General features: G+C 43.1%; 1 protein-coding gene across 1 annotated transcript in view; it reads left to right on the top strand.

The window, feature by feature from the left end:
- Positions 1-12,128: 12,128 nt before the first annotated feature.
- Positions 12,129-25,243, top strand: part of LOC139385162 (A disintegrin and metalloproteinase with thrombospondin motifs 18-like) — a 50,720-nt gene continuing 37,605 nt past the window's right edge. Inside the window, exons 1-3 of the mRNA XM_071130247.1 lie at positions 12,129-12,430; positions 12,543-12,621; positions 13,367-13,686. Coding sequence (XP_070986348.1) covers positions 12,329-12,430; positions 12,543-12,621; positions 13,367-13,686 — 501 coding nt within the window. The 5' untranslated portion in view covers positions 12,129-12,328. The remainder of the gene's footprint in view (positions 12,431-12,542; positions 12,622-13,366; positions 13,687-25,243) is intronic.

Below are 25,243 nucleotides of genomic sequence, written 5' to 3'. Positions count from 1 at the left end.
TTCTTCCCATCTTGACCAAATATGTATGCCAATAAACAATGCACTGCCGCCACCAGGCCGTTCCTCTCGATGTCAAAAATAGAAGTATGATTATATAATTATTTATGTTTGTGTAAACTTCTGCATCAAGACCGTTTAGATGGAATACCATCAACCTATTATGCACCCTGTCTTTTAACCCTCTTTCAGGAAGTAGGCATGTGAAAATGACATGTCTGTATTGTACCTATCTGTAGCGATGCTGGGTGTGGGACTTACTCCCTCGTCTTGTAGCTTAAATGTTTCGGTTCAGTCAGCTATGACGTATTTTGCAATGTGACAAACTGCTCAGTGAAACATGTCAGACACACAAAACAGTTAGCACTTCAATTTGTTTGAGGACATAAAAGATGGAGAGAAGAAAAGTGCTGAATCAAAGGAAATGGGCAATTTCTTTCTCCTGACATCTGGCTTAAAAGTGATGAAATATTTTTAAACCTGTAATCGCCTCAAGAGCAAAGTAAAACTGGGGAAATCCCACCACACACTCTGTATGTACAAATGTTCTCTCTACTGCTAAGCAAAACTCCTTTTTGCTTTGCAGTAATAAACCCTTGGAGACGTTACTATGTCGTAACACTGCTGCGTGTTTGGTTGTGATTCCTTGACACAATTTCTTGGGATAACAATTTAGGTCAAATAGTTTATTCAGGAAACAACACCTGCCATGTATCACCTTAAAACGAAACATCATCCTAGCCATACTCAACTCTCCAGATAATCAACGTTGATCAGTGGTCTATGAGAGTCTGTGCTATTAAATGAATCATGTTACACATAACATTGACCATTTTACAGAAAAGGTGAGTCTTGTCTCCCCTGAAACATTTGATCTTGAGTTTTGGATTGAGATAACAGTCAGGCTGTGGTCTTCAGCAGCCATTTAGACTGGGATAACTGGGATGATCGTAAGGATAAAATGTTAAGCCTGGAGGTCAGTCTTGAAAGGCAATTACCCAGTCCTGTAGACTGTTTGGGCTCTCAATGACTGAGAAAAATAAACAGTGTGAGAGACCCCCCACCGTACCCCTCCTCCCAATGTGTGCTCATGTCACATCTTCTGATTGATGATCCCGTAACCCAAGTGTGGTTGCTGGGAGTGTTAAGTACATAGGATCCAATTAGGATATATGCTGAGGTTAGCCTATACAGTATATCATTTGACTTTGGCTAATGTGTGTTCTTCAGTGAATCTCCCAAAAAATGAAGACCATGACTGAATCCTAACTTAGAGAGACACTAAACATGACATATGAACAGTAATTAATCTAAGTCGAACATCACTCCTCAAAAGTACATAAAAAGTAATTGAAAGTATTCCATGCATGCTCGATGGCAAAAAGCATATGGCATCGGTGGTATGTCGTGCAGACAAAACAGGGTTATTTCTGCTCAGTTACGGAAAATCACAAGGGCAAAGGACGAGCACTGACTGAGTGACAGGCAAACATATGGCTGCCACAGGGGCAACCACTAAAAGCACCCAAAATAAAATCTAGGAGAAATAGCAGAACTCCTCCCCCCCAAAACGCTTGCAGATATGAGCAGCAATGAAATTACAAGGGGATGGGGACTGTAAATGAGGAGCAGATACAGGGAGCAGCATACGGATGCTGGCGCAAGAATCTGAACTCAAGCCACGGCTGGAAAAGGGACTACCACACAATAAGCAAACAAACAAATTAAAAACAAACAAAACTAATGGAGGAAAAGAGAATGGGAAAAACTGGTAAAAAAATCTCTAAGGTTACCCTTTGGTTATGACCTCACTGAGTATTTGTGTCATTGGGTAAATAATTTGATTCAAAACAGAATTCACTAATTATCTTTGCCAGCTCGCAGAGCAAATGCTGAGGAAACTGCTGTGGGTTGTTTATGATAGCATACGCTTTGCATATTGAAATGACAGCAAGTGAGAGTTCTCGGTTCACAGTATGTAAGCTAATCATGTCTTTTGTTATCAGATGTCATGTCCTGTTGCGGTTTCTGGGATTTTATATCCATCCCCACGAGAACCACACTGGTTACATGTATTCGTAATGTGATATCTTGTATTCCTCTCCTGAAACAAACAACTTAGCTGTCTGACAGGCTCCAATGAACAGAGAGGCTTGGGTGAACTTCTTAACATTTGGGACATTTTGGACAGTTGGTCAAGCGTACCGTATATAAACTCATCTGTGAACACAGTGGTGTGGTGTGGCCTTGTTCAGCTTGGGGCCATCTGTGGCCACTCTATCCTGCATTGTCAGGACTGAAAAGAGAGAAGAAAGAGAAACATTGGAAAACAAGAACCATCTGGTAAACAACCACATTGTAGTCAAAGCAAAATGTGCTTTCCTGCCCTCCGTCCTCCTTGCAAGTTAACAGTTCCATAGGCTGGGCACATTAGGAGGGCTGTGGGTGACTGGCCTGACACCGCCGATGTCAACCGCATTATCTCAGAATGAGGACTTTTGAAATCCTGACAGCACAGACAACCACACTCTTAGAAAAAAGGTGCCATGTAGAGTCCTTTACACAGAGGGTTTTACATGGAACCCAAAATAGTTCTACCTTGAACCAAAAAGTGTTGTACCTGGAACCAAAAAGTGTTGTACCTGGAACCAAAAAGTGTTGTACCTGGAACCAAAAAGTGTTGTACCTGGAACCAAAACGGGTTTTCCTGTGGGGACAGCCGAAGAACCCTTGTGGACCCTTCACAATCCCGTCAATTACTGATTGAAACGTGGATAAGGTGAAGAAAATCATATGTATTTTAGACTTTAGCCCTAACTCCAATATCTGCAACAATATATATTTTTTATTATATCATAAACGGGCATATTTTGATTTGGCTAAGTATACAGTTTTGCTTAATATAAATCATAAAAGATAATAATGCCAATCATCGGTACACAACCTTATGGTAAATACGGTCTATGATACCAAATAACAGACAGGGAGCTTATGACACTGAAAAGCTATTGACAGAGAGCCGTAGAAGTAAGCTACACCTAAAGATGTCCTCTGTCAGCTCCCAGACATGGCAGGAGCTCAGGGGACTTCCTGTGACACAGGTCACAGATGTGAAAGTTGGTGGAGGGAGAGGTAATGGGTAGCTACAGCTGAGGTGTCAGTGTGCTACAGGTGGCCTGAAAACATCCTACCCATATAGCCCACAGTAAAATCATAACACTTGAATAGCCAAATACTCTGATTCTGAATCCTTTCACATGGTCTAGTGAGTGAAGCTGGTTGGCCTAGGTGCAGCTGTCTTCTCCCTAATAGGATAGTGGCAAGGCCCACAAAAATGTTTGATACCCCTACCCGAGGTATAACAAACTAGAACCATGTTTTTCCATATCTCTAAGGTCTTCCATATGTACTGGATAGATGTGTCAAAATATTTTACTGCAAAAGGGGTTCTATTGATAGATTGTGACACACCCCTTTAACTCAGTGCAGAATAATGCCTGGCTAGAGAGGGGTGGGACACATGCGCTCATGTAACCCAATATTGCAAGCTTTGATAATGCTGAAATTTAGAATACACGTAGTCAATTGTCTGCCTTGCATACAGAAACAAACAACATTAGCATATCTTAAAACATTTTGGAAATATAGACCTGTAAACACACAGATACAATATGTGGAAAAACCAACTATGAATATTTATGATTTTTCTTTGGTAGCTGTTCAATAGATATACTTTCCAGGACAAATGTGCTCTCAGTCAGTGTATGGTCCTACCTTACAAAAATACATACAGTTACACTTTTGTTGATGTTGTGGCTATTGTAATCAGCTTTATCCCCTAGTTTTGCAATTAGGCCAGGGGCTATCACAGATTAGCTTCATACTTAGCCTCAAACTCAATATGGCTGCCATAATAACATTTGATGGAGGTAAAATCACATGTAAATATGACATTTGTAAATGAGAGGCATTTTTCAGAATTTTGTCAATTTGATTCTGAATCCGATATGGCCAACATGTTTACACTCAAACACCTTTGCCTGCATATAAGTAGCCCTTGTTATTTTTGTATTGTGTTATTCTGTCTTTAAAATGGTTTCGTAAGGCTCTTGGTATATCTAGGATTATAACTGCCATACCTCTGTTCTGTTTGAATAGCCAAAGCCAACTAGTTTTTCAATGTGTGTTCATGCTTAATCTCAGCATATCAACAACGGGCAATTCCACAAAATACAAGCACACAGTAACGTAACCAAGTCACAGGGAAGAAAACATGGTTGTGAAGTAAAGTCTGTGAAAGGGCTGTCACAAACAGACTTGCCTTTAGATATTTCCAATGCCTAATATGCCTGCGGGTGGAGTTTTTTAAAATGTTGAATGAGGCAAAAAGACATAGCACAGCTCCACACACATATGCATTTGAAGATGATCCCGGGGCTTTGATGGACAGTAAAAGAGTTGCAGAGGATAAAGCATGGCGCACAAAGGCCACTATGTCACAGTCAATCCCCAGCCACGATAAATAATCACATACAGAAAGTTGTACCTCTTGTTTGCCATAAATGGCATACTGTACAGAACCAGTCAAAAGATTGGACGCACCTACTCATTCAAGGGTTTTTCTTTATTTTTTACTATTTTCTACATTGTAGAATAGTAGGGAAGACGTCAAAACCTAAGAAATAACTAACAGAATCATGTAGTAACCAGGAAAGGTTTAAACAAATCAAAATATATGTTACACTTGAGATTCTTCAAAGTAGCCACCCTTTGCCTTGATGACAGCTTGGCAGACTTGAATCTCCGCAATGCCGTCTCCTCCCAAGGAGCCACCATTAGAAGGTACGAGGAGTTGCTTTGTGGCCGCCACACATTCCTGGAGTAATTCCGTGGGTTGTCTGTCAGGCAGCCTACCATGACGGTAACCTCCCAGTCCCTCAGTCACTGTTACCCCCCGGCTACCCCAGTTTCCCGGCAACCCGGCTTACCTCCCCGGGAACGCTTCACTGGAGAGTCAGGAACCTGTCAGGCATTTCTCGCGCAGTGTTCTCTCATCATCGAGCTGCAGCCCTCCTCCTTCCCCTCGGAGATATTGTAACTCATCACACTGATGTCTGGAAGGGCTCTCGCCTGGGCTACGAAGTGTGGGAACAACAGTCGGCTGTATGCCTCAGTCTGGAGAAGTTTGAGGTGAAGAAGATTTTTGATTCTCCATTGTCCAGAAAGAGGCTGTCCGGAAGTTACTCCAGCTTCGGCAAGACTCCTGCAGTGTGGCAAACTATGCGTTGGATTTACGCACAATGGCAGGTGAGATTACCTAGAACCCGGAATCGCTGTTCAACACATTCCTAGCAAGGATTATCGGAGGAAGTTAAGGATGAACTAGCAGCGGTGAACTACCGACGGATCTCGACTCGCTCGTTGCCTTGACCATCCGGATCGATGGGCGGCTACGGGAACGTAGGAAGGAGAGAATATCCAATTCCATTTTCCCGCCCAAGAATTCCACCTCTTGCTGAGCGGATGCAACTAGGCAGAACTAGGCTGTCCCCAGCCAAGTGTCTACACTGGCTTCACACAAAGAGTTGCCTGTATTGCGGAACTACTGGTCATTTTGTGTCCCCTTGTCCACTAAAAGACCCAGGCTCACCGGTAGGGGTGAGTATTCTGGTGGGCCATACAGATAACTTTTCCTCTCCACTTACTCGCACTCCTTTCCATGCCATCCTGTTGTAGGGGAACCAGTCGAAATATCTCCGAGTGCTCATCGTCTCTGGGGCTGATGACAGTTTTATGGATGCTACCCTGGCATCCGAGCTGGGCATCCCCACTCAGTCCCTCTCCATTCCCATGGATGTTAAGAGTGCTGGACGGGCGCTCTATAGGCCGGGTCACCCACAATACCACACCCATCATCATTGGCACCAGCCTATGTCCAGAGTGCAGCTGCAACATTTCCTGGGATTTGCCAACTTTTATCGACGCTTTATCCGGGCTTACCCCTGTCTGCACTCACCTCTTCCAAGGTTCTGTTCACGTGATTCCCAGCTGCGGACCGGATGTTCCGGGACCTCAAGCAAAGCTTCACCACAGCTCCCATATTGGTTCATCCTGACCCGTCCCGTCAGTTTGTGGTGGAGTCCGATGCTTCGGATGTCGGAGTGAGGCATGTCCTATCCCAGAGTTCTGCCCTGGACCTCAAGTTACATCCCTGCGCCTTCTTCTCCCATCGCCTCAACACCATGGAGAGGAATTACGATGTGGGGAACCATGAGCTTCTCGTGGTGAAGATGGCATTGGAGGAGTGGAGACAATGGTTGGAGGGGGCGGATCATCCATTCATTGTGTGGATTCGTTCATCCGTTCAGTGTGACGGATCACAAGAACCTGGAATATCTCTGCAACTCCAAGCTCCTCAATTCCAGGCAAGCTAGGTGGGCCCTGCTTTTCACCTAGTTTAACTTCTCCCTCTCCTAACAACCGGGATCAAGAATATCAAGCCGGATGCGGCATCAAGCCGCTATAGCCCCGCGTCTACAACCTTGTATACCAAGACCATCCTTCCCACCTCGTGCCTGGCGACGGCACACAGATGTTTGTTCCTGATGCTGTCTGCCCCTTGGGAGTGGGCTCACTCCTCCAGGCTTGCCTGCCACCCAAGCTCCTGTCGGTCCCTGGTCTTTGTGTGGCAACGCTTTTGGATATACTGGTATCCTCCAAACACCAGCTTCTCTGGGATTATCACTTTTACACAACGGGTTACCAACATATTCAAATAATGATTTACATATTTTCTTTAAAAAATCATTTTGATGAATTTATTCATACTATTTCATCCTTCCACAAGATATAGTCCCGAAACAAATGTAGGGTTGCTACCCAAGCCGGCTGGCCGTTAGTTCTATTGGTTCGGTTGCCAGAGACGTGACCCAGTCGTTCAGTATTTCTGTTCTGCATCTATGGAAGCGACCCGGTCGTTTGTTCTAAATGTTCCATTGTCATACTGGCTGGCAGCGTTCTTATCCCTTGCTTGCTAGCTAGCCAACTACGGCTAACTTACAGTCACGTCAAACAGTGCAGATAGAATAACAAAAGTAACTGCATTCGTTTAAGCTGTTTTCTAGAGACATTTATTTGGCTGCATCCATAACAATGAGCTAATGAGGCACGATTTCACCTGGCATAGAATATTCATTAGGGCACTGTTGTTCAGAGGAGCTAGCCAACAACACAGCTAACACAATAACTTCAAACTGAAGCTGGAAAGACTGCAAACTAGCTGCACTTTGTTTTGTTTGACCTTTTTTTCAATTGAGATTTCTTTGTATATCCATAAAAATGATGCCAGCTGATTCATGATTTCGACTGGTTGAGAAACGCTGCCTGCCTCTCTCGTCCCGACTCCCGAACCCTACACGTTTATTACTATATGACAGTTGGAGATCGAATGGCCAATATACCACAGCTAAAGGCTGTTCTTAAGCACGATTCATCGTGGAGTGCCTGGACACAGCCCTTGGCCGTGGTATAGTGATCATATACCACAAACCCCCAAGATGCCTTATTGCTATTATAAACTGGTTACCAACGTAATTAGAGCAGTAGAAAATAAATGTTTTGTCATACCTGTGGTATACGGTCTGATATACCATGGCTGTCAGTCAATCCGCATTCAGGGCTTGAACCAATCAGTTTAAAATTGCATATAGGCCTACTTCAGCTCTGATTGTTTATACCGCACAGGTCTGGGTAGATTACGGGCTGAGTCGTGGGTGTCAATGCAATAGAATCCTACAACAAAATATCCTGCATAGTTAGTTTTGCATACTTGCATAGTTAGTTTTGCAAGTCTTGCATAGTTCGTTTTGTTTCAGTATGATGCATTGAAAGTGGCTAATAATTGCATTGATTCGATCACAATTGCCACAGTAAACGGAAACGTTGGTTAACTAAATTAAAATTCAATCTCGTGATTCTCTCCATTGTCATGTACTTCTAGAAGTAGTGGGTGGAGGAGTCAGGCGCAGAGAGCAGGGTAGTTGATATGTGGAATGTTTATTCCCAAAACAACAGTGTCGGTCAACACCACACACACGGGCGCAATAAGACCCAGTCCAAAACAACAGGACGAAACAGTTCAAGAACAAAATACTTCCACAGAACTCACACACATCATATAACAGAAAATAAGCCCTCACAAAAGCCGGCGGGCCTACCGGGTTTAAATAGCCCAAAACCAAAACCTAAACAACAAACAGGTGCAACTAATCAGACAAAACTAAATGAAACAGAAAAGGGGATCGGTGGCAGCTAGTAGGCCGGCGACGACGACCGCCGAGCGCCACCTGAACAGGAAGTGGCACCATCTTAGGGGCGGCAGGGTAGCCTAGTGGTTAGAGCATTGGACTAGTAACTGGAAGGTTGCAAGTTCAAACCCCTCGTTCTGCCCCTGAACAGACAGTTAACCCACTTCCTAGGCTGTCATTGACAATAAGAGTTTGTTCTCTTCTTGGCCTTCCATATAGCCCCGAGACTGCCGCGCAGCTCCCCCGGGACTGCCGCGCAGAATAAATAGAGTATCAACCCATGGATGTCACTAACCCTAACCTCTATTTAACTAGGCAAGTCAGTTAAGTTAACTTCCACAGAACTAGGCAAGTCAGTTAAGTTAACTGACTTGCCTAGTTAAATAAAGGTTATGGTTAGTGACATCCATGGGTTGATACTCTATTTATTCTGCGCGGCAGTCCCGGGGGAGCTGCGCGGCAGTCTCGGGGCTATATGGAAGGCCAAGAGTTTCAAATCGTCTTACTAATTATCATTTTCACTTGCTTTTTTCAAGAGTCAAATGTTATTTTTTGTAAACATGATTTTTTCACCTGTCCAGTGGGTGTGTTTACAGGTGATTTGAACGCTTGTTCTGGTAATTTTTTACATGCGTTCATTACACCTGTTCAGTGTGCATTTACAGGTGATTCGAACGTTTGAATATTGTACTGTCAGACAGATTAAATTGTGCCACTGCACACGTTCTGAACGCCTGTGTAGTAACGGGTACATTTCATACGTCTGAAAGTACCACATTGTAGCCCCTCTCACATACATTTCTGTGAGTTTGACTTTGTTTGACTTCCAGCCTGTTGCGATGAATCGCTTACTCAGGGAGAGAAGAGATGACCAGTTTACAGAGGAGTATAGAGTGCAGTGATGTGTCCTATACGGAGCATTGGTGGCAAATGTGATGGCCGAATGGTAAAGAACATCTAGCTGCTCGAGAGCACCCTTACCTGCCGATCTATAAATTATGTCTCCATAATCTAGCATGGGTAGGATGGTCATCTGAATCAGGGTTAGTTTGGCTGCTGGGGTGAAAGAGGGGCGATTACAATAGAGGAAACAAAGTCTAGATTTAACTTTAGCCTGCAGCTTTGATATGTGCTGAGAGAAGGACAGTGCACTGTCTAGCCATACTCCCAAGTACTTGTATGAGGTGACTACCTAAAGCTCTAAACCCTCAGAGGTCGTTATAACACCTGTGGGAAGAGGGGCATTCTTCTTACCAAACTACATGATTTTTGTTTTGGAGGTGTTCAGAACAAGGTTAAGGGTAGAGAAAATTTGTTGGACACTAAGAAAGCTATGTTTTAGAACATTTAACACAAACTCTGGGGAGGGACCAGCTGAGTAAAAGACTGTATCATCTGTATATAAATGGATGAGAGAGCTTTCTACTGCCTGAGCTATGTTGTTGATGTAAATTGAGAAGAGCGTGGGACCTAGGATTGAGCCTTGGGGTACTCCCTTGGTGACAGGCAGTGGCTGAGAAAGCAGATTTTCTGACTTTATACACTGCACTCTTTGAGAGAGGTAGACCAAAGACCCAGGCCAAACCAGGCCAAAGACCCCTAAAAGACACCAATACTCCTTATCCGGCTCACAAGAGTGGAATGGTCTACCGTATCAAAAGCTTTGGCCAAGTCAATAAAAATAGCAGCATAATATTGCTTAGAATCAAGGGCAATGGTGACATCATTGAGGACCTTTAAGGTTGCAGTGACACATCCATAACCTGAGTGGAAACCAGATTGCATACCCGAGAGACTACTATAGACATCAATAAAGCCAGTCAGTTGATTATAGACAAGTCTTTCCAACACTTTTGATAAACGGGGCAAAATACTGTATACCACAAATCCCCAAGGTGCCTTATTGCTATTAAAAACTGGTTACCAACAGTAAACAAGTAATATTGACTCATACCCGTGGTATACGGTCTGATATACCTTGCCTTGCTTACTTGCTATCTGTCTCATGTTGTACCGATCATCAACAAATTCTTGTTAGGAAGATGTTGCTGTTCACAGGAATCTCCAAATGCTATGTTGAACGAGCACCACAGATGAAGGAGGGGGAGGAAAACGGACAGCTCCTTTCCACCACAGCTTCACCAAGTCATACAATGTTTACTTCATGAACAACTGTTACATCAGAAATAAATACAGAATTATTTTAGTTTATTCTGTTTCTAATGTTTTTTATGCCTGATGTGAGTAATTTTGTATTGTTTTGAAACATTTATTAAATATATATTCAGTCAAAACTCACTTATTATTTTATGTTTGCTAAAATAATGTATGTTTTGTACTGTTACTTTTTGCATACTGAAAAAGTCTCATTATTTTTGAGCTAGACTATGGTCGGGGAAATGTCTACTGTAAAGGTCTACTACCATTTTCAAAATGTTGTAGATTAATGAAATTAGCACATTTTTAAAAATAGTTTGTTGCAACTGTCTGGCGAGGAAGTGGGCAAAATGGAATACATTGGAGGAGGAATGGAGAATTCATGAGAAACTAGAACTTGCACCCTGGTCCTTTCCTCCGCTGCCCCCTTAACAGTTTATAAATTCCTTTTTAGAAAACATTTTAATCCAGCCTTTGTGGTTTGGAAGGTACAGTGACTATTATTGCTTTAATTTATTTATCAAACAAATGGGGTTTTGGAGAAGTAGGTACTTTTCTCAAAACAATCCCATCTGGTGGATGGAAAGTGTCATCATTTTTTTTTTTAACATATGGACTTAGAGTTTGATACTTCAGACAAGGAAAAATGATGGATAGCTAATTAAAATTAAGAAAAAGAAATCTGTGCTTTTTTCAATACATAAATGCTTAAATTCTACAAAATAAGTTGTCTTCGGCAATTATCCAAAAACAACTACAAAAACGCCATTACTTACCCAATAGGCTGAACAGGTATAATAAACGTGTTTAAAAAATAACAAGTGTTCTAGTCCCCTGTAAATGCACCCTGGACAGGTGTAAAACATGTGAACAAAAAATGCCATTTGATACTTGGAAAAGGCAAGTGCAAAATGATCAGAACAAGTGTTCAAATCAGGTGTAAACACACACTGGACAAGTGAAAAAATCACGTTTGCAAAAATGACATTTGATAATTACATTTCATACAAAGGTCTGTCAGGTGTGCAATTTCTTATGACTTTTAAAGTGGAATGAAAATCTGACCTTGAATTATAGGCTACACAATTCGTATCCAATCAAATACTTTCTGTATCTTCCTTGGTGTGGAAAGTTGCCTGGACCTGAAATATTAATTGAACATCTCTATATCATTTCCACTGGTCATAGACGTCAGTTCAACGTCTTGTTTTGATTTACATTTGGTTAGTTGTCAACTAAGGTCAATTCAACGTGAAATCAACAACAAAAAATCATAATGCCATTGGATTTAGCTCTCAAAACTGGGTGAAAAAAAATATGAAATGCACTTATGTTGATGACTTTTTGCAAATCCAATTTGTTTTTCACGTTGATTCAACATTATTACATATATTTGTTTGGGTTCAAATTACGTGGAAACAACGTTGATTTAACCCGTTTTTGCCCTGTGGGTTGTGTGTGGAGCACGAATTTGTTCAGCTCAACACTGAGCCAAACAGAGTTAAGAGCTTTCCTACACAACAGTAGGCTACTTATCTCAAGAGAAGATGATGCTCTTTGCTGATTGGCCCCGCTTCGTTTCCACCCGCGGGTGCTACTGCTGCTTTACAGTCTGCAGGAGCTGACTGTCACTGTTCACTATAGAGAGCACAGTCAGCACTCCGGCGATTTGCTACCTGTTTCAGAAAGACGCACGAGTGCGCTTTACCTCTCCAGGCACAGCCAAATGGACCCGGCGGACTTGACGTGATTATATGTAAAAGGCACCTAAAGAAATTAGCAATGTCTTACAGTTGCATTATGCGCTGCCGCAGGTTATTACTTCTGTGTTTGTTGAGGAGGTAACAGAGGAGGTATTGCATGCCAACATGGATTGCCTTTTTCTTTTGATATGGACTTTGCCTATCCCACTTGTCAGCTGCACATCAGTGAAGATTTTATCCACTCTGTGGTTCTGGAACACATTGAAGGCAGGTGACAACTGTATAATCAGATATACGTTTAAATTGCAGTAGGCTGCCTGTTACAGTAAACTGTTGCGCATGTTGTGCCATTAACTTGTTCCTACCTGTCGTTTTGCAGACGCTGCATATCTACTGCTCACATTCCATTTACTCTGTTTCGTCCACTTTTGCCAGTGACACCAGTGGACTGAATCACGGTTCGTATTTTTGCACGGGACGGTTGTTTACTTCTCTCCATAACAGATAAGAAAATGTTTACCAACAGCATTGTAGTCTGCAACAGTCTGTTATTTTTTACAATCCTTTAGAATGAAACAATAACATAGCTACTGTTCAGAAATAATACAACGCATTACTTGTATTTGGTGTTGTCAGGTTTATCGATGAGTCGCCAGTTAAAGCGCTCATGGTGTCTTGCGCGCATACTGCCTCTCATCTTCTTGGCTGGTAAACTTTAGCCACGCGCGTTATGCCGGTGAAGGAATTCCCTGCAGAAGCGGCAGTTTCCTCATTGAGCAGCCGGATACGGGGCGGGTCAAGTTTAGATGATTTACATTCTTTGTTTTACCAGTGAGAATGGATGTAACTTTAAAAAACTATCTGGATTTGTTTCTGGGCGTTCCTATTAGGCCTACGTGGCGTCTGATACTGTTTCTAAATAATGGGTGTCTCCGTGTTCTTATTGAATACATGTTTATTATATTGATATAGGCTATGATAATGGAATAAGGTTTATGACTTTTGGATCTGAAACATGATTTGATGATGTCTAATACTCCCCTCATAAATCAGTTAAATATTATGACACTGTTTGACCAATTATACTGTGATCAGTATAATTAGACTAGAGGGAATTGAGATTTGTGCAAATGCTTTGTGCAAATAAGATGAATCCATTGGATGTGGGTTTGGTAAGTGACCTTCACTGTGGTTCTCCTTCAGATTACGTGTTTGTGACGCCAATTGAGGTGGATGCTCAGGGTGGGTATGTGACCCACGATATGCTGCGGCGAGGCCGGAATAAGAGGTCCCTGCCATCCATGAGGGGCCCTGTACACTACAGACTATCTGCCTTCGGGTGGGACATGCACCTGGACTTACAGCATTCCATGGTAGTGGCAGAGGGCTTCACAGTACAGGTACTGGGGACAGAGGGCATCACCACATTGGCACAGGAGCCAGCCCATCAGGACTGCTTGTATCAGGGATTTATACACAACTTCACAGCTTCCTCTGCAGCCATATCTACATGTTCTGGCTTGGTAAGTGTCCCCTTGAGTCCTTACACTTTATCCTGTGTCAGGAAACCACCTTTATAATATGCAATGTAAGAGACAGTTCTGTTTTTTTTTAAATTGCTGGCCTTAGTGCCTCTTTCACTATTTCCTCCCTCAGGTTGGACACGCAGATCACATGTCCCTGGACACTAGGCCTCCATAAAACATACCTTTATTTTTGCCAATAGCATCTACCTCCTCTGCTGCCTGCTATTTTGTCCCTTGTTTGCCCTGCTTCCCCATCTCCCTTGTTCAGTGCAATTAAACCCAGGGTGAAGTTTCAGCCGCTTGGCTGGCAGTGCTACTCTTTGTATTGTCCCTTTCATTAGTAGTAGCTTCTCCACAATTAAACAGCAGTGACCCATTCTTTTAAAACTGTGCAAGGGACACAATGTAATTTGGGAGCAGTTGCATTTGAATAGACTGGAAGGACTCTTTGACCTGTTTTCTCCTCCCCATTTTCTTTTTTTCTCTCCCAAGGATGACCCGAGGGCCATCAGAAATTCACTTAGTCCACCGTTACTTAAAATGTGCTTCTACTTTTAGATTTCAGACGGAAAGGAGGGAGAGCCACATTAAAATACCTACTTTTACAGTAGTACATTAAAACTGGAAAAAAAGGGGGAAGATCGAAAAAAAAATAATGCGCCGGAAAGAAGGTCTGTCTGTTACACTGAAAGAGTGCATAGCCTGGAGGACTTTAACCCCACATGTCATCTCCCCTTCACGAGGAGCTTTGGATTAAGTACAAATGAGGACCCATTCATCCCCGTTGATCCTCAGCAGCTTCTTTTGCCCGGAAACGGAGGATAACTGGCAGCCTGTTTGGGTGAGAGCTTGATTTTGTTTTTGTGCAAGAAGAAGAGTGTTCATTCCGAGTTTGGAGTGGCGCTCCTAGGGAGGATGGTTGCTCTCTCTATGGGCCTATGGAGGCCCTCTCTATGGTAGTGTACAGTAGGTCCCCACTGCTGGCACACAGACAGACAGGCTCAGGGTCGGTCAGTCTGCCCACGCTGGTTCTCTTAACTACTGTTTGACAGCATCATGCCCCTAGCAGATGGAGGGGGATTCTGTTTTTAAATCAAGAACAGGCAGACTCTGTATTAAGACCGGGGATAGGGGATTTGCTTAGTAAATCCTGAATCATTTAACATGGTGTTTTTAATTACATTCCTCATGAGAAGGACATGTACTTCCTTTGTGTGTCGAAAGTATTTTCTCTTTTTCTCTTTTCTGCTGACCTCAAATGACTTAAAGACACCAGATAAAAAATAAAATAAAACTAGTACAGCTATTGCTGGTTGCACACAGGAGTTTTCTGCCTGCATTCTCTGGTACCAGAGGTCACGGTGGTTGACCTCAGTCACTCTCTCTTTCAGGGTCGTGCTGGTCTCAGTTCCTCTGTAGTGCAAGTTCAAAGCTGCTGTCCCATTCCTCTGTGAATGCAGGGAGAGATAAATTAGAGCTCTGCTGTCCTCCTCAGGCCACCACTCCGTACACTGGGTGACAGAGCCAGCCCTTCCTCACAAGGACCAGTCCCCAAGAGCTGAACTGAACTCAACAAGAACTGTTCCAGCCCACGGCCAGTAGGCTTGGATGCACTCTCTGAGACCTTCCTTAATATGTCATTTATTATCTTATTGGACGGCAGGAGCATTGGTGTGTGGACCAGCTATATTGTTTGGCTGTTGAGCCGTTAGATTGCCCCTTCAGCGGATTCCGTCTCTCTGGCTAAGCGTGTCCGACCATGACAAACTCGACCATGACCTTTCCCAAGCCCCCTCTTCCATGTTAGGATGCGTGTCTCTCTAATCTATACAGTTACAGCCACACCTTTTAAAGTTGAAGTGTTAGCTGAGAAAACGATGAAACACATTTCTGATAAGACTTCAAGTTCGTCTTGGGTGCATATTTTATATGGTTGAAATAGTCTGCTTGCATAACAGCGTCAAAGATAACACATTACACGCGCTGTCACTTTTTCTCAAGAGATACTGAAAGAAAGAAATCCGATTTCTCCACTCCTGTAGCCGAGACAAAATTAACATTTGTTGTATAATTTTACAGCAATAAATGCATAATTCTGCAAGAGTTCATATTATATTACTCTACGTGTGAGAGGTTATAGGCCTACAGTTGGTGTCCATATTTCAGTTAATATTCCATTTAACCCATATGATCTTAAATTAGGAATATTCTGTTTATTTACAGATACAGGGATACTCATGAGCGGGTGCAGCTTATCCCGAGTAAGACTAAAACCGGGCTATGAGCTACCATCCGGAATACTGTGTGCATGTAAATGTGGTCACTGCGAGGCATCTCTCCTTTCAGTGTTTCCTATTGAAGCAGGTCACTTTCGCTTAGGTAACCACATATATTCCGAGTACACGTTTTTGTTGTTGTCCTTTGCTTTAGAAATTAGCCTGAGAGGTCTAGGTGTATTATTTTCCCACAACCCCTGTGGAGTTGTAGACCTGTTCTAATTAGGGGGGTAATTGAGTCTGTTTGGATGTGTACTAGGGGTCTTTTTAATGACCCCCAGGTACTATGGGATGAGTGTGAAAACTCCCCCTTTTCTCTTTCTTTCTCTCATTCCCCAGCGTTTTGCTCTCAGACACCTCAAAGCAAGTTGTTTATTTTGCTTAGTGCCTTATTGTTGTCGTTGACACCCTAGAGTGTGGAATACCACTCAGAGACAGTTGTGATATCCATTAACAATGAACTGAGGAAAGGAAACGTATCAGCAGACATGCACATTTGTCTGTCTCGACGAGGTGTAAGTCGCAGGACGTTCCGCTGTGTGAAAAAAAAAAGACGGTCATTCCCTTCCCGTGGTGTGGTATTGGTCATATAACTGGTTTATTGGGATTATTATTGGGATTAGTATAGTCCTACATATATTACAAAACATGATTTATAGGTGATGTGGTGGCCATAAATGATTGTCCTGGAGTGAACTTTTCTTTGGAGAGTATCATATTTAAATGCTGTGTACAGGCCTGAAATAAACAAGATGGCTGCAGATCAGTTCTTTCTCAGCACCACATATGACCTACTGTAAGCCACAACTCTCTCTGCTCAGTGTCCCATGGGCTCCATCTCCCCACAATGGGCTCCATATGGATGCAGGGCATACAGGGAGTAGGGCTGAGCCTGATACATGATGAGGGATTCTCAGGTAGGGCTTTGGGCATTTGTACTTGTCCATTTTCATAAGAGGACTGGACAAATTGGAACGTCTGTTGGGCCTCTGTAGTTACAATGGCTCCCTCGTCCCTCTCATAACTCATAGGCTGTTATGCCACATACGACGTGAGCCGGTCGTGTTGTGAGCGCTGCAGAGGGCGATTCCCTGGTGGTCTCCGTGGTGACAGTGATGTAGTGCCCACCGCTAGATGCCAGTAGGAGAGGGAACCAGGCCCTCGCCATTCTGCTCTTGTCACAGGCATTGTGCTCGGGTTTTCTCACGCAAGACGAATGAGGAGCGCTGAAGTGGTCGTCACTTCACAAAGCAGAATCCATACATATTCCTCGACGCGTCTGTGTCAGCACAGTAGATGCAGTACAGCTTTTGTTAGACAATACGTTATTTTCAACAGCGGTTCTGGCTTGTTGTGAGATGAGGATAGTGTTTTGACCGGTATGGCTGCTTTAGTGAACATTTGTCTCTGTGTATAAGACGTGCGCAAACATGGTTGCAGAACAAATCGAATCAACGTTTATTGGTTGCGTACACCGATTTTGCAGATGTTATCACAGGTGCAGCTAAATGCTGGTGTTTCTAGCTCCAACAGTGCAGCAATACGATGCAATACAAGACACTACACACATAATCCAAAAAGTAAAAAATTAAGAAATTAAGAAATGTCATAACGAATCCTATTAACAACCCAAATAGCACTGTAACAGTAATCCAAATGTAATAGTAATCCAAATGTAACAGTAATCCAAATGTAACAGTAATCCAAATGTAACAGTAATCCAAATGTAACAGTAATCCAAATGCAATCTCTACGTATCTACACTGGATGAATTTACACAAGATATTCTAGGAATTATATGTACAGTTGTAGATATACCAGAGTGAGCTATGTCAAGAATCCAGTATATACAAAAAATATGCGGTGTGTATAAACAGTGTCAATAAAATGAAATGTACGGTATTAAAAATATTAGAATGAGAGAATAAATTATTGAAATACACAGTACAAAACCCAATAGCAAAATGGACAGAATTGCAGGAAATTAGCTTCCGGACCTGAGTCCAGAATCAAAATAATATATATATGTATGTGAATGGGGTGTATTGACAGTATATGAATAGAAATGGTGTGTATAGGTGTGTTTAACCTTTATTTTATCAGGGAGTTATACTGAGACCACGGCCTCTTTTACAGAAATGACAGAAAACACACACATCAAATATAAATACAAAATGCAAGCAGAAAGAAAGAGCACATTTGTCCGTAATAAGGTCCCCAATCAGCTGTATAGGATGAGCCATGACTAGAATACAGTATATACATATAAAGTGGGTAAAACAGTATGTACACATGATTAAAGTGACCCGTGTTCAATGACTGTACAAGGGCAACGGTCTCAAAGGTGCAGGGTAGAGTACTGTATGTTAGCCGGCTAGTGACCGTGTCTGTGGTTCAGGGCAGGGTACTGGAAACGATGGTAATAGTAAAGGTGTTAGCTAAATTGAACACAGAACCATATACAGTATATCCCATATTTACTTTAAGATTCTATCAATTTCTCTTTTCCCCTCATATGGGAGTGACTGAGTGCCAGAAATAGTGGACTTCCCAACTTGGCCACATGCAGAGTCATCATCCATTGTCAGAGGAAGTTGCTTGGTCCCAACTGGTCTGACAGGAAAATGAGTTGAACCTTGCCCATTCGATTCAGCTGATAAGGGGGCTGTATAACATCATTAGCCATGGTGTTTCCAGGCCCACCTCTGCTTTATTTGGAGAACAAGGGTTGCTCAGTGGGTGTCTTTGCTCTTTAAAGGCAATTAGTGACGCCACACACTCTGTGGAATGCTCTATGCTAACGCTGAGGCAAACTCAAATCATTATGGGCCAGGTCGAATGATAGACATGGAGACATAGACCGCTCACACAGACGTGGGCTGTATTTTGGACTGATAATGGCCTGTATCCTTTTACCATAGCTGACAGAAGCTGAGTGATGTGGATGCTCTGGTCTGCATCCACCGACACTGTGGTCACATGTAACGCTGAGCTGGAGTGCAGATGTGTTTTAAGGCTTTATAATCACTGGCTTTGAGTTTCTCACACATCTCTCCCAGTCTTTAACGGCATGTAAGCGCTTACTAACTTAAAATATAATGTCATGGCTGGGAGCCTTAAAAGCAGCTACAGTTTACACAAAGACAAGTTAATTATGTTTTCCCCCGCGACAGACCCTAAGGAACGAGCTATAAATTGTGTCCCGTACTAACACTGAAAACATGCATGGCCGAAATGTGTAAGGTTACAGTTTGTAGTCACAGGCCTCGGAAAACCACATGAAAGCAAAAGCAAAGTCATGTCGTAATAGCTTCCATAGGGAAGTCCTCTGAGACCATCGGTGTGTTAGCTAACTCCCAACATGTAGACTGTTGGGTTCGGAAAACTGTCTACTCAGAGTAACCATGTGTGTGTGGGGGGGGGGGGGGTCGTCTGATGTCTGCAGGTCTGAGGAGAAATAGACTGGCGTTGAACAGAGGACATCTCCCTCTAATCTGTGTAACTCTTACAAGTGTACATTTAAGGAGATCACTAGAGGTCTGCCACATCAATATGCCAGCTTTCCCTGAAGTCTGAGGACCTGGTGTCTCTCTACTCCCTGTGAAATTCAATACATCTCAAATACTTTTCATATGATATATGTTATCGTGAATAACATCCATTTCATAGCACTATACATAACAAAACATGTATTAAATGTTTTGCCCGAAAAAATACAGTACATTGAGGTATTAGTATCTGATATGACTGATATTTTATGGCTACAAGTATGTTTATGTTTTCTTTGCATGTTGTCCCTTCAGTGTTGTTCTTTTACATTTCATCTTACAGTTCTGCTCGTCTTCGCTGGACTCTCACATACATTTCAGGCAGAACAAGAAGAGAGACACACCACATCTCAACAGGTGGAATCAATTTCCTCCCGTTATCAAGCATACTGCTAACTGCTGGAAGATGTTATTAGATATTTTATAGAAAAGTGTGGTATGTTTCTGAGACAAATGGAATACATGTGTGATAATTGAGTGTGAGGTGGTGGGTGGGGTTGGCAGACAATGGGAAGCGCTAGCTAGCTAACAGTGGATTTGCTCCAGGGTGTTGGTTAACTTTGTTGTGGGTTAAAGGGGGTGGGGGCACATTACAACAGGAAGTGGCTAGGGAGATTCCAGGCTAATCTGCTAACAGACTGTACACAGATATAGGTTAGAACCTGGAAGAGGTTCTTTGCCTCCTCCATCTTTGTCTCTTTTACAGTTTCAGTCTGTGTGAGTGATTCTGTCGCTGACAGATTTGTTAATGTCACAAGCTTAGTCCAGGGTAGCTGTACAAAACATATGCAAATGTTAAAAATGGAGTCCAGGGTAGCTGTACAAAACATATGCAAATGTTAAAAATGGGCTCATCTGGGAGGAACTACTACTACTATCACCACTGCAAAAAATAGCAGAAAATATAATATCTTTATTGATGTAACGCATAGCAGAGATTTATACAAATAGCATCCATATATCCATGCATAGGCCTATATTGCTTGACAGTGTGCTGTGAGTTAGTTGGTGAGATCCCTAAACTCGTCAGTTCAAAGGGCTGAAGCAGGCACCAGACTGACCCGGCTGCCAGATCTTTACAGTGCAGTGGAAAAGTGTCATGAAATGACAGTGAGGGTTGCACTCAAGTCTTGTGGCTATTAAGCCAGTGGAATGTTTCTAAATCCAGTATAGCATTGTGTATCCTCACCATGTTTGTCAGTGTCTTCTTGCTCTCAATCCTCACACTGTCTACTCCTAGATTATGGCCTGTGTCGGGGGCTAGCTAAGGCTGGTTCACAGTCCTGGCTGCCCAGCTGTGCTGAAGACATCCCGTATGGTTATTCTATCTCTGTCTGGACACAGTTTTCTAAGGCCTGTGGGGCTCTGCCGAAGTCACGTTAGAGAACAAGGAGGAAAATGTGACACAGGAAGGCAAGGCACACAAGGTACCCCGGTGGCTAGGCCAAAATAGACGTCACTGCATTTAGTGTAAACCCCCTTTGATTGAAACCCATCAGTCGGAAAGAGAAATCACTCTGCCTCAACAAAGCACTGGAGCAACACAGAGAACGAGGCTGACAGACATCGACGGACGCCCGAAGCCATTACTGCCCATTACTATCATGGGAGAAACAGAACCAAGTTTGACAAGAGCCCCTGGGTCACACACAGGGCCTTTTGATCCTCATCGGGGGAGGAATGAGCGATACGAGGTGATTTGGTGGTTCTGTCAGGTCCTGGGGGAAGAGAGATGGATGGGATTATGGTGGACTTGGCCTCCCCAGAGTGCCCCCGTTGTCCCCCTGTCCTGTCCCAGGAGGTGGGAGTCTGGGAGCGGATGCCTGTGCATGGTGGCAGTCTGCCATGGCCCGCCACTGTTTTCACAACAAGAGCTTCTGCATGGCTCCCCCTTTGTGCGCATATGTTTACTTTGCCACCTGCTAGTCTGGGGAAATGTGGATCAGGAGGGTGAAGGGGGAGGTGGGTGTCACACATAGAGAATGGACAGGGGTCATGGGGTGTGAGGGGTTTGGGGGGTGTGGATGACAATGCACAGCTATTTGAGCTGGATTTGGGGAGTAGGGGGTGAGATTAAATGTTATTCCATGGCCAGACGGAATGTGTGAGGTTCAGCACTCTAGTCAACGATCTCGGACATGGTCAATGAACTGCTTAACTTGGTCATCAAATGAGAGAAAGGACAGAGGTTTGGGGAAACCAAAGAAAAAGGAATTCATTTTTCTTCATTCACCTCTCTTCACTCAGTTCTTTCTCTGTCTCATGAAGTCACATCATCACATAAACAAATGACTAGGCAATACATAATAATATAGTAGTGCTGACCAAAAGAAAATACATATTTTTTTCCCCTAGTCTGCCAATGCTTACAGAGTCCATTTCACCATTATTCCTCTGTTTGTAACTCACAGTGGATGAGGCCAGGTGGATACATCCTGCTCACCAGCGCTGTCTAACGCTCTCTTTCCCTGCTGACATGAACATCTACAGTAGTGAACTGATTGCCTGTCAGAGGCCAGGGTGTTTATCAGCCTGTCTGTCTGGTCGCTCTGCCAGGCGGAATAAACCAAACCCACAAGCCTCTTCATTCTACAGCAACACGACACATTTCATGGACTGCGATAAATGCACGCTCAGCTATCACAGCACAGCAAACTCTTCTAGAATGTCTTGGATGCAGTCGTGGCTGCCAGATTAATGTTAACTGTGTTCTTGTTTTATATTGCAAACCTTAAACTGAAGTGCTGTTGCAAATTGCACAACTTGAACTCATTCAAAACTACACTGGACAAAAATATAAACGCAACATGTGAAGTGTTGGTCCCATGTTTCATGAGCTGAAATTAAAGTTCCTAGAAATGTTCATATATGCACAAAAACCTTATTTCTCTCAAATGTTGTGCGCAAGTTTGTTAAAACCTCTCTGGGATATGTGGGACGCCCACCTGGCCAAAAGCCAGTGACAATGCAGAGCGCCAAATTCAAATAAATTACTATAAAAATCCAACTTTCATTAAATCACACATGTAAGATACCAAATTAAAGCTACACTTGTTGTGAATCCAGCCAACATGTCAGATTTCCAAAATGCTTTTCGGCAAAAGCAAACGATGCTATTATCTGAGGAGAGCACCTCCGTAAACAAAGAGAGAAAGCATATTTCAACCCTGCAGGCGCGACACAAAACGCAGAAATAAAAATATAAATCATGTCTTACCTTTGACAAGCTAATTTTGTTGGCACTCCAATATGTCCCATAAACATCACAAATAGTCCTTTTGTTCGATTAATTCCGTCGATATATATCCAAAATGTCCATTTATTTGGCGCGTTTGATCCAGAAAAACACTGGTTCCAACTTGCGCAACGTGACTGCAAAATATCTCAAAAGTTACCTGTAAACTTTGCCAAAACATTTCAAACTACTTTTGTAATACAACTTTAGGTATTTTTTGTTGTTGTTGAATTTTACCCCCTTTTCTCCCCAATTTCGTGGTTGAAAGCTATAGTATGCGTCCTCCGAAACACAACCCACCAAGCCGCACTACTTCTTAACACAGCGCACATCCAACCCGGAATCCAGCCTCACCAATGTGTCGGAGGAAACACTGTGCACCTGGCGACCTGGTTAGCGTGCACTGCGCCCGGCCCACCACAGGAGTCGCTGGTGCGCGATGAGACAAGGATATCCCTACCGGTCAAACCCTCCCTAACCCGGACAATGCTAGGCCAATTGAGTCTCTGGTGGCACAGCTAGCACTGCGATGCAGTGGTCTAGACCACCCGGGAGGCCCAACTTTAGTTATTTTTTAACGTAAATAATCAATACAATTGTAGACGGGATGATCTGTGTTCAATACAGGAGGAAAACAAACTGTAGCTAGCTTTCTGGTCACGCGCCTCTATCTAACAGTACACTTGAAGTGCCCCTCGTTCTGAACAGGGCTACTTCTTCATTACACAAAGGAAAAACCTTAACCAATTTCTAAAGACTGTTGACATCCAGTGGAAGCGGTAGGAACTGCAAGTTCAGGTTGCAAGTTCAAATCCCCGGCCTGACTAGGTACAAATCTGTCGTTCTGCCCCTGAACATGCAGTTAACCCATTGTTCCTAGGCCGTCATTGAAAATAAGAATTTGTTCTTAACTGACTTGCCTAGTTAAATAAAGGTAAAATAAAAAAAATAAAACAATTTAAAAAAAATCTGGGTATATATATATATATATATATATATATATATATATATATATATATATATATATATATATATATATTTATATATATATAAAATATATAAAATCTAATATATACTATATACTAATAATATGCATATATTATCTTTTGGGGATGAGTAGCAGGCAGTTGAATTTGGGCATGCATTTCATCCGGATGTGAAAATACTGCCCCCTGACACCAATAAGTTTTAACATCCCTGTCAGTGAGCATTTCTCCTTTGCCAAGATAAGGCTCGGGGTCAGGGCAGGCAGAATGGTCAGAACCTGGGAAACTAGGAAACAGAACTTGAGAAAGCAGGAAGATGGGAAAACACGGGTAAGACCTGACAAGACAACACAAACTGGCAATAGACAAACAAAGAACACAGGAATAAATACACTCGGGATAATGAAGAAGATAGGCAACACCTGGAGGGGGGGTTGAGACAAGCACAAAGACAGGTGAAACAGATCAGGGTGTGACTGTAACCCCCCCCCCCCCTCCAGGGGCACCATCTGGTTTCCTACCTGGGCACATAACTGGTTGACCAGGGTGCCGGCGTTGGAACTGAGGCCTGCGTCCAGGATGTCCCATATGGGGACCCAGCACCTCTCCTCCGGGCCATAACCCTCCCAGTCAACCAGCTACTGGAATCCCCTTCCCCGCGGTCAAACCTTCAGGAGGTGCCTCACCGTGTACGTCAGTTGGCCCACGATGAGATAGGGGAGAGGGGTGGGCCTGGGAACAGGAGACAAAGGGCTGTGAGACATAGGTTTAATCCTAGACACATGAAAAGTGGGATGAATACGGAGGGTACGGGGAAAAAGAAAATGAACAGCCGAGGGGCTAATGATCTAAAGTTATTTTAATTATAAAATCTACAGTGGGGAGAACAAGTATTTGATACACTGCCGATTTTGCAGGTTTTCCTACTTACAAAGCATATAGAGGTCTGTAATTTTTTATCATAGGTACACTTCAACTGTGAGAGACGGAATCTAAAACAAAAATCAAAAAAAAATCACATTTTTTATTTAATTTGCATTTTATTGCATGACATAAGTATTTGATACATCAGAAAAGCAGAACTTAATATTTTGCACAGAAACCTTTGTTTGCAATTACAGAGATCATACGTTTCCTGTAGTTCTTGACCAGGTTTGCACACACTGCAGCAGGGATTTTGGCCCACTCCTCCATACAGACCTTCTCCAGATCCTTCAGGTTTCAGGGCTGTCGCTGGGCAATACGGACTTTCAGCTCCCTCCAAAGATTTTCTATTGGGTTCAGGTCTGGAGACTGGCTAGGCCACTCCAGGACCTTGAGTTGCTTCTTACGGAGCCACTCCTTAGTTGCCCTGGCTGTGTGTTTCGGGTCGTTGTCATGCGGGAAGACACAGCCACGACCCATCTTCAATGCTCTTACTGAGGGAAGGAGGTTGTTGGCCAAGATCTCACGATACATGGCCCCATCCATCCTCCCCTCAATACGGTGCAGTCGTCCTGTCTCTTTTGC

Source organism: Oncorhynchus clarkii, chromosome 26 (assembly GCF_045791955.1).
Source record: "Oncorhynchus clarkii lewisi isolate Uvic-CL-2024 chromosome 26, UVic_Ocla_1.0, whole genome shotgun sequence".
Taxonomy (NCBI): Eukaryota; Metazoa; Chordata; class Actinopteri; order Salmoniformes; family Salmonidae; genus Oncorhynchus; species Oncorhynchus clarkii.
This window is presented reverse-complemented; position numbering and strand designations above follow the sequence as displayed.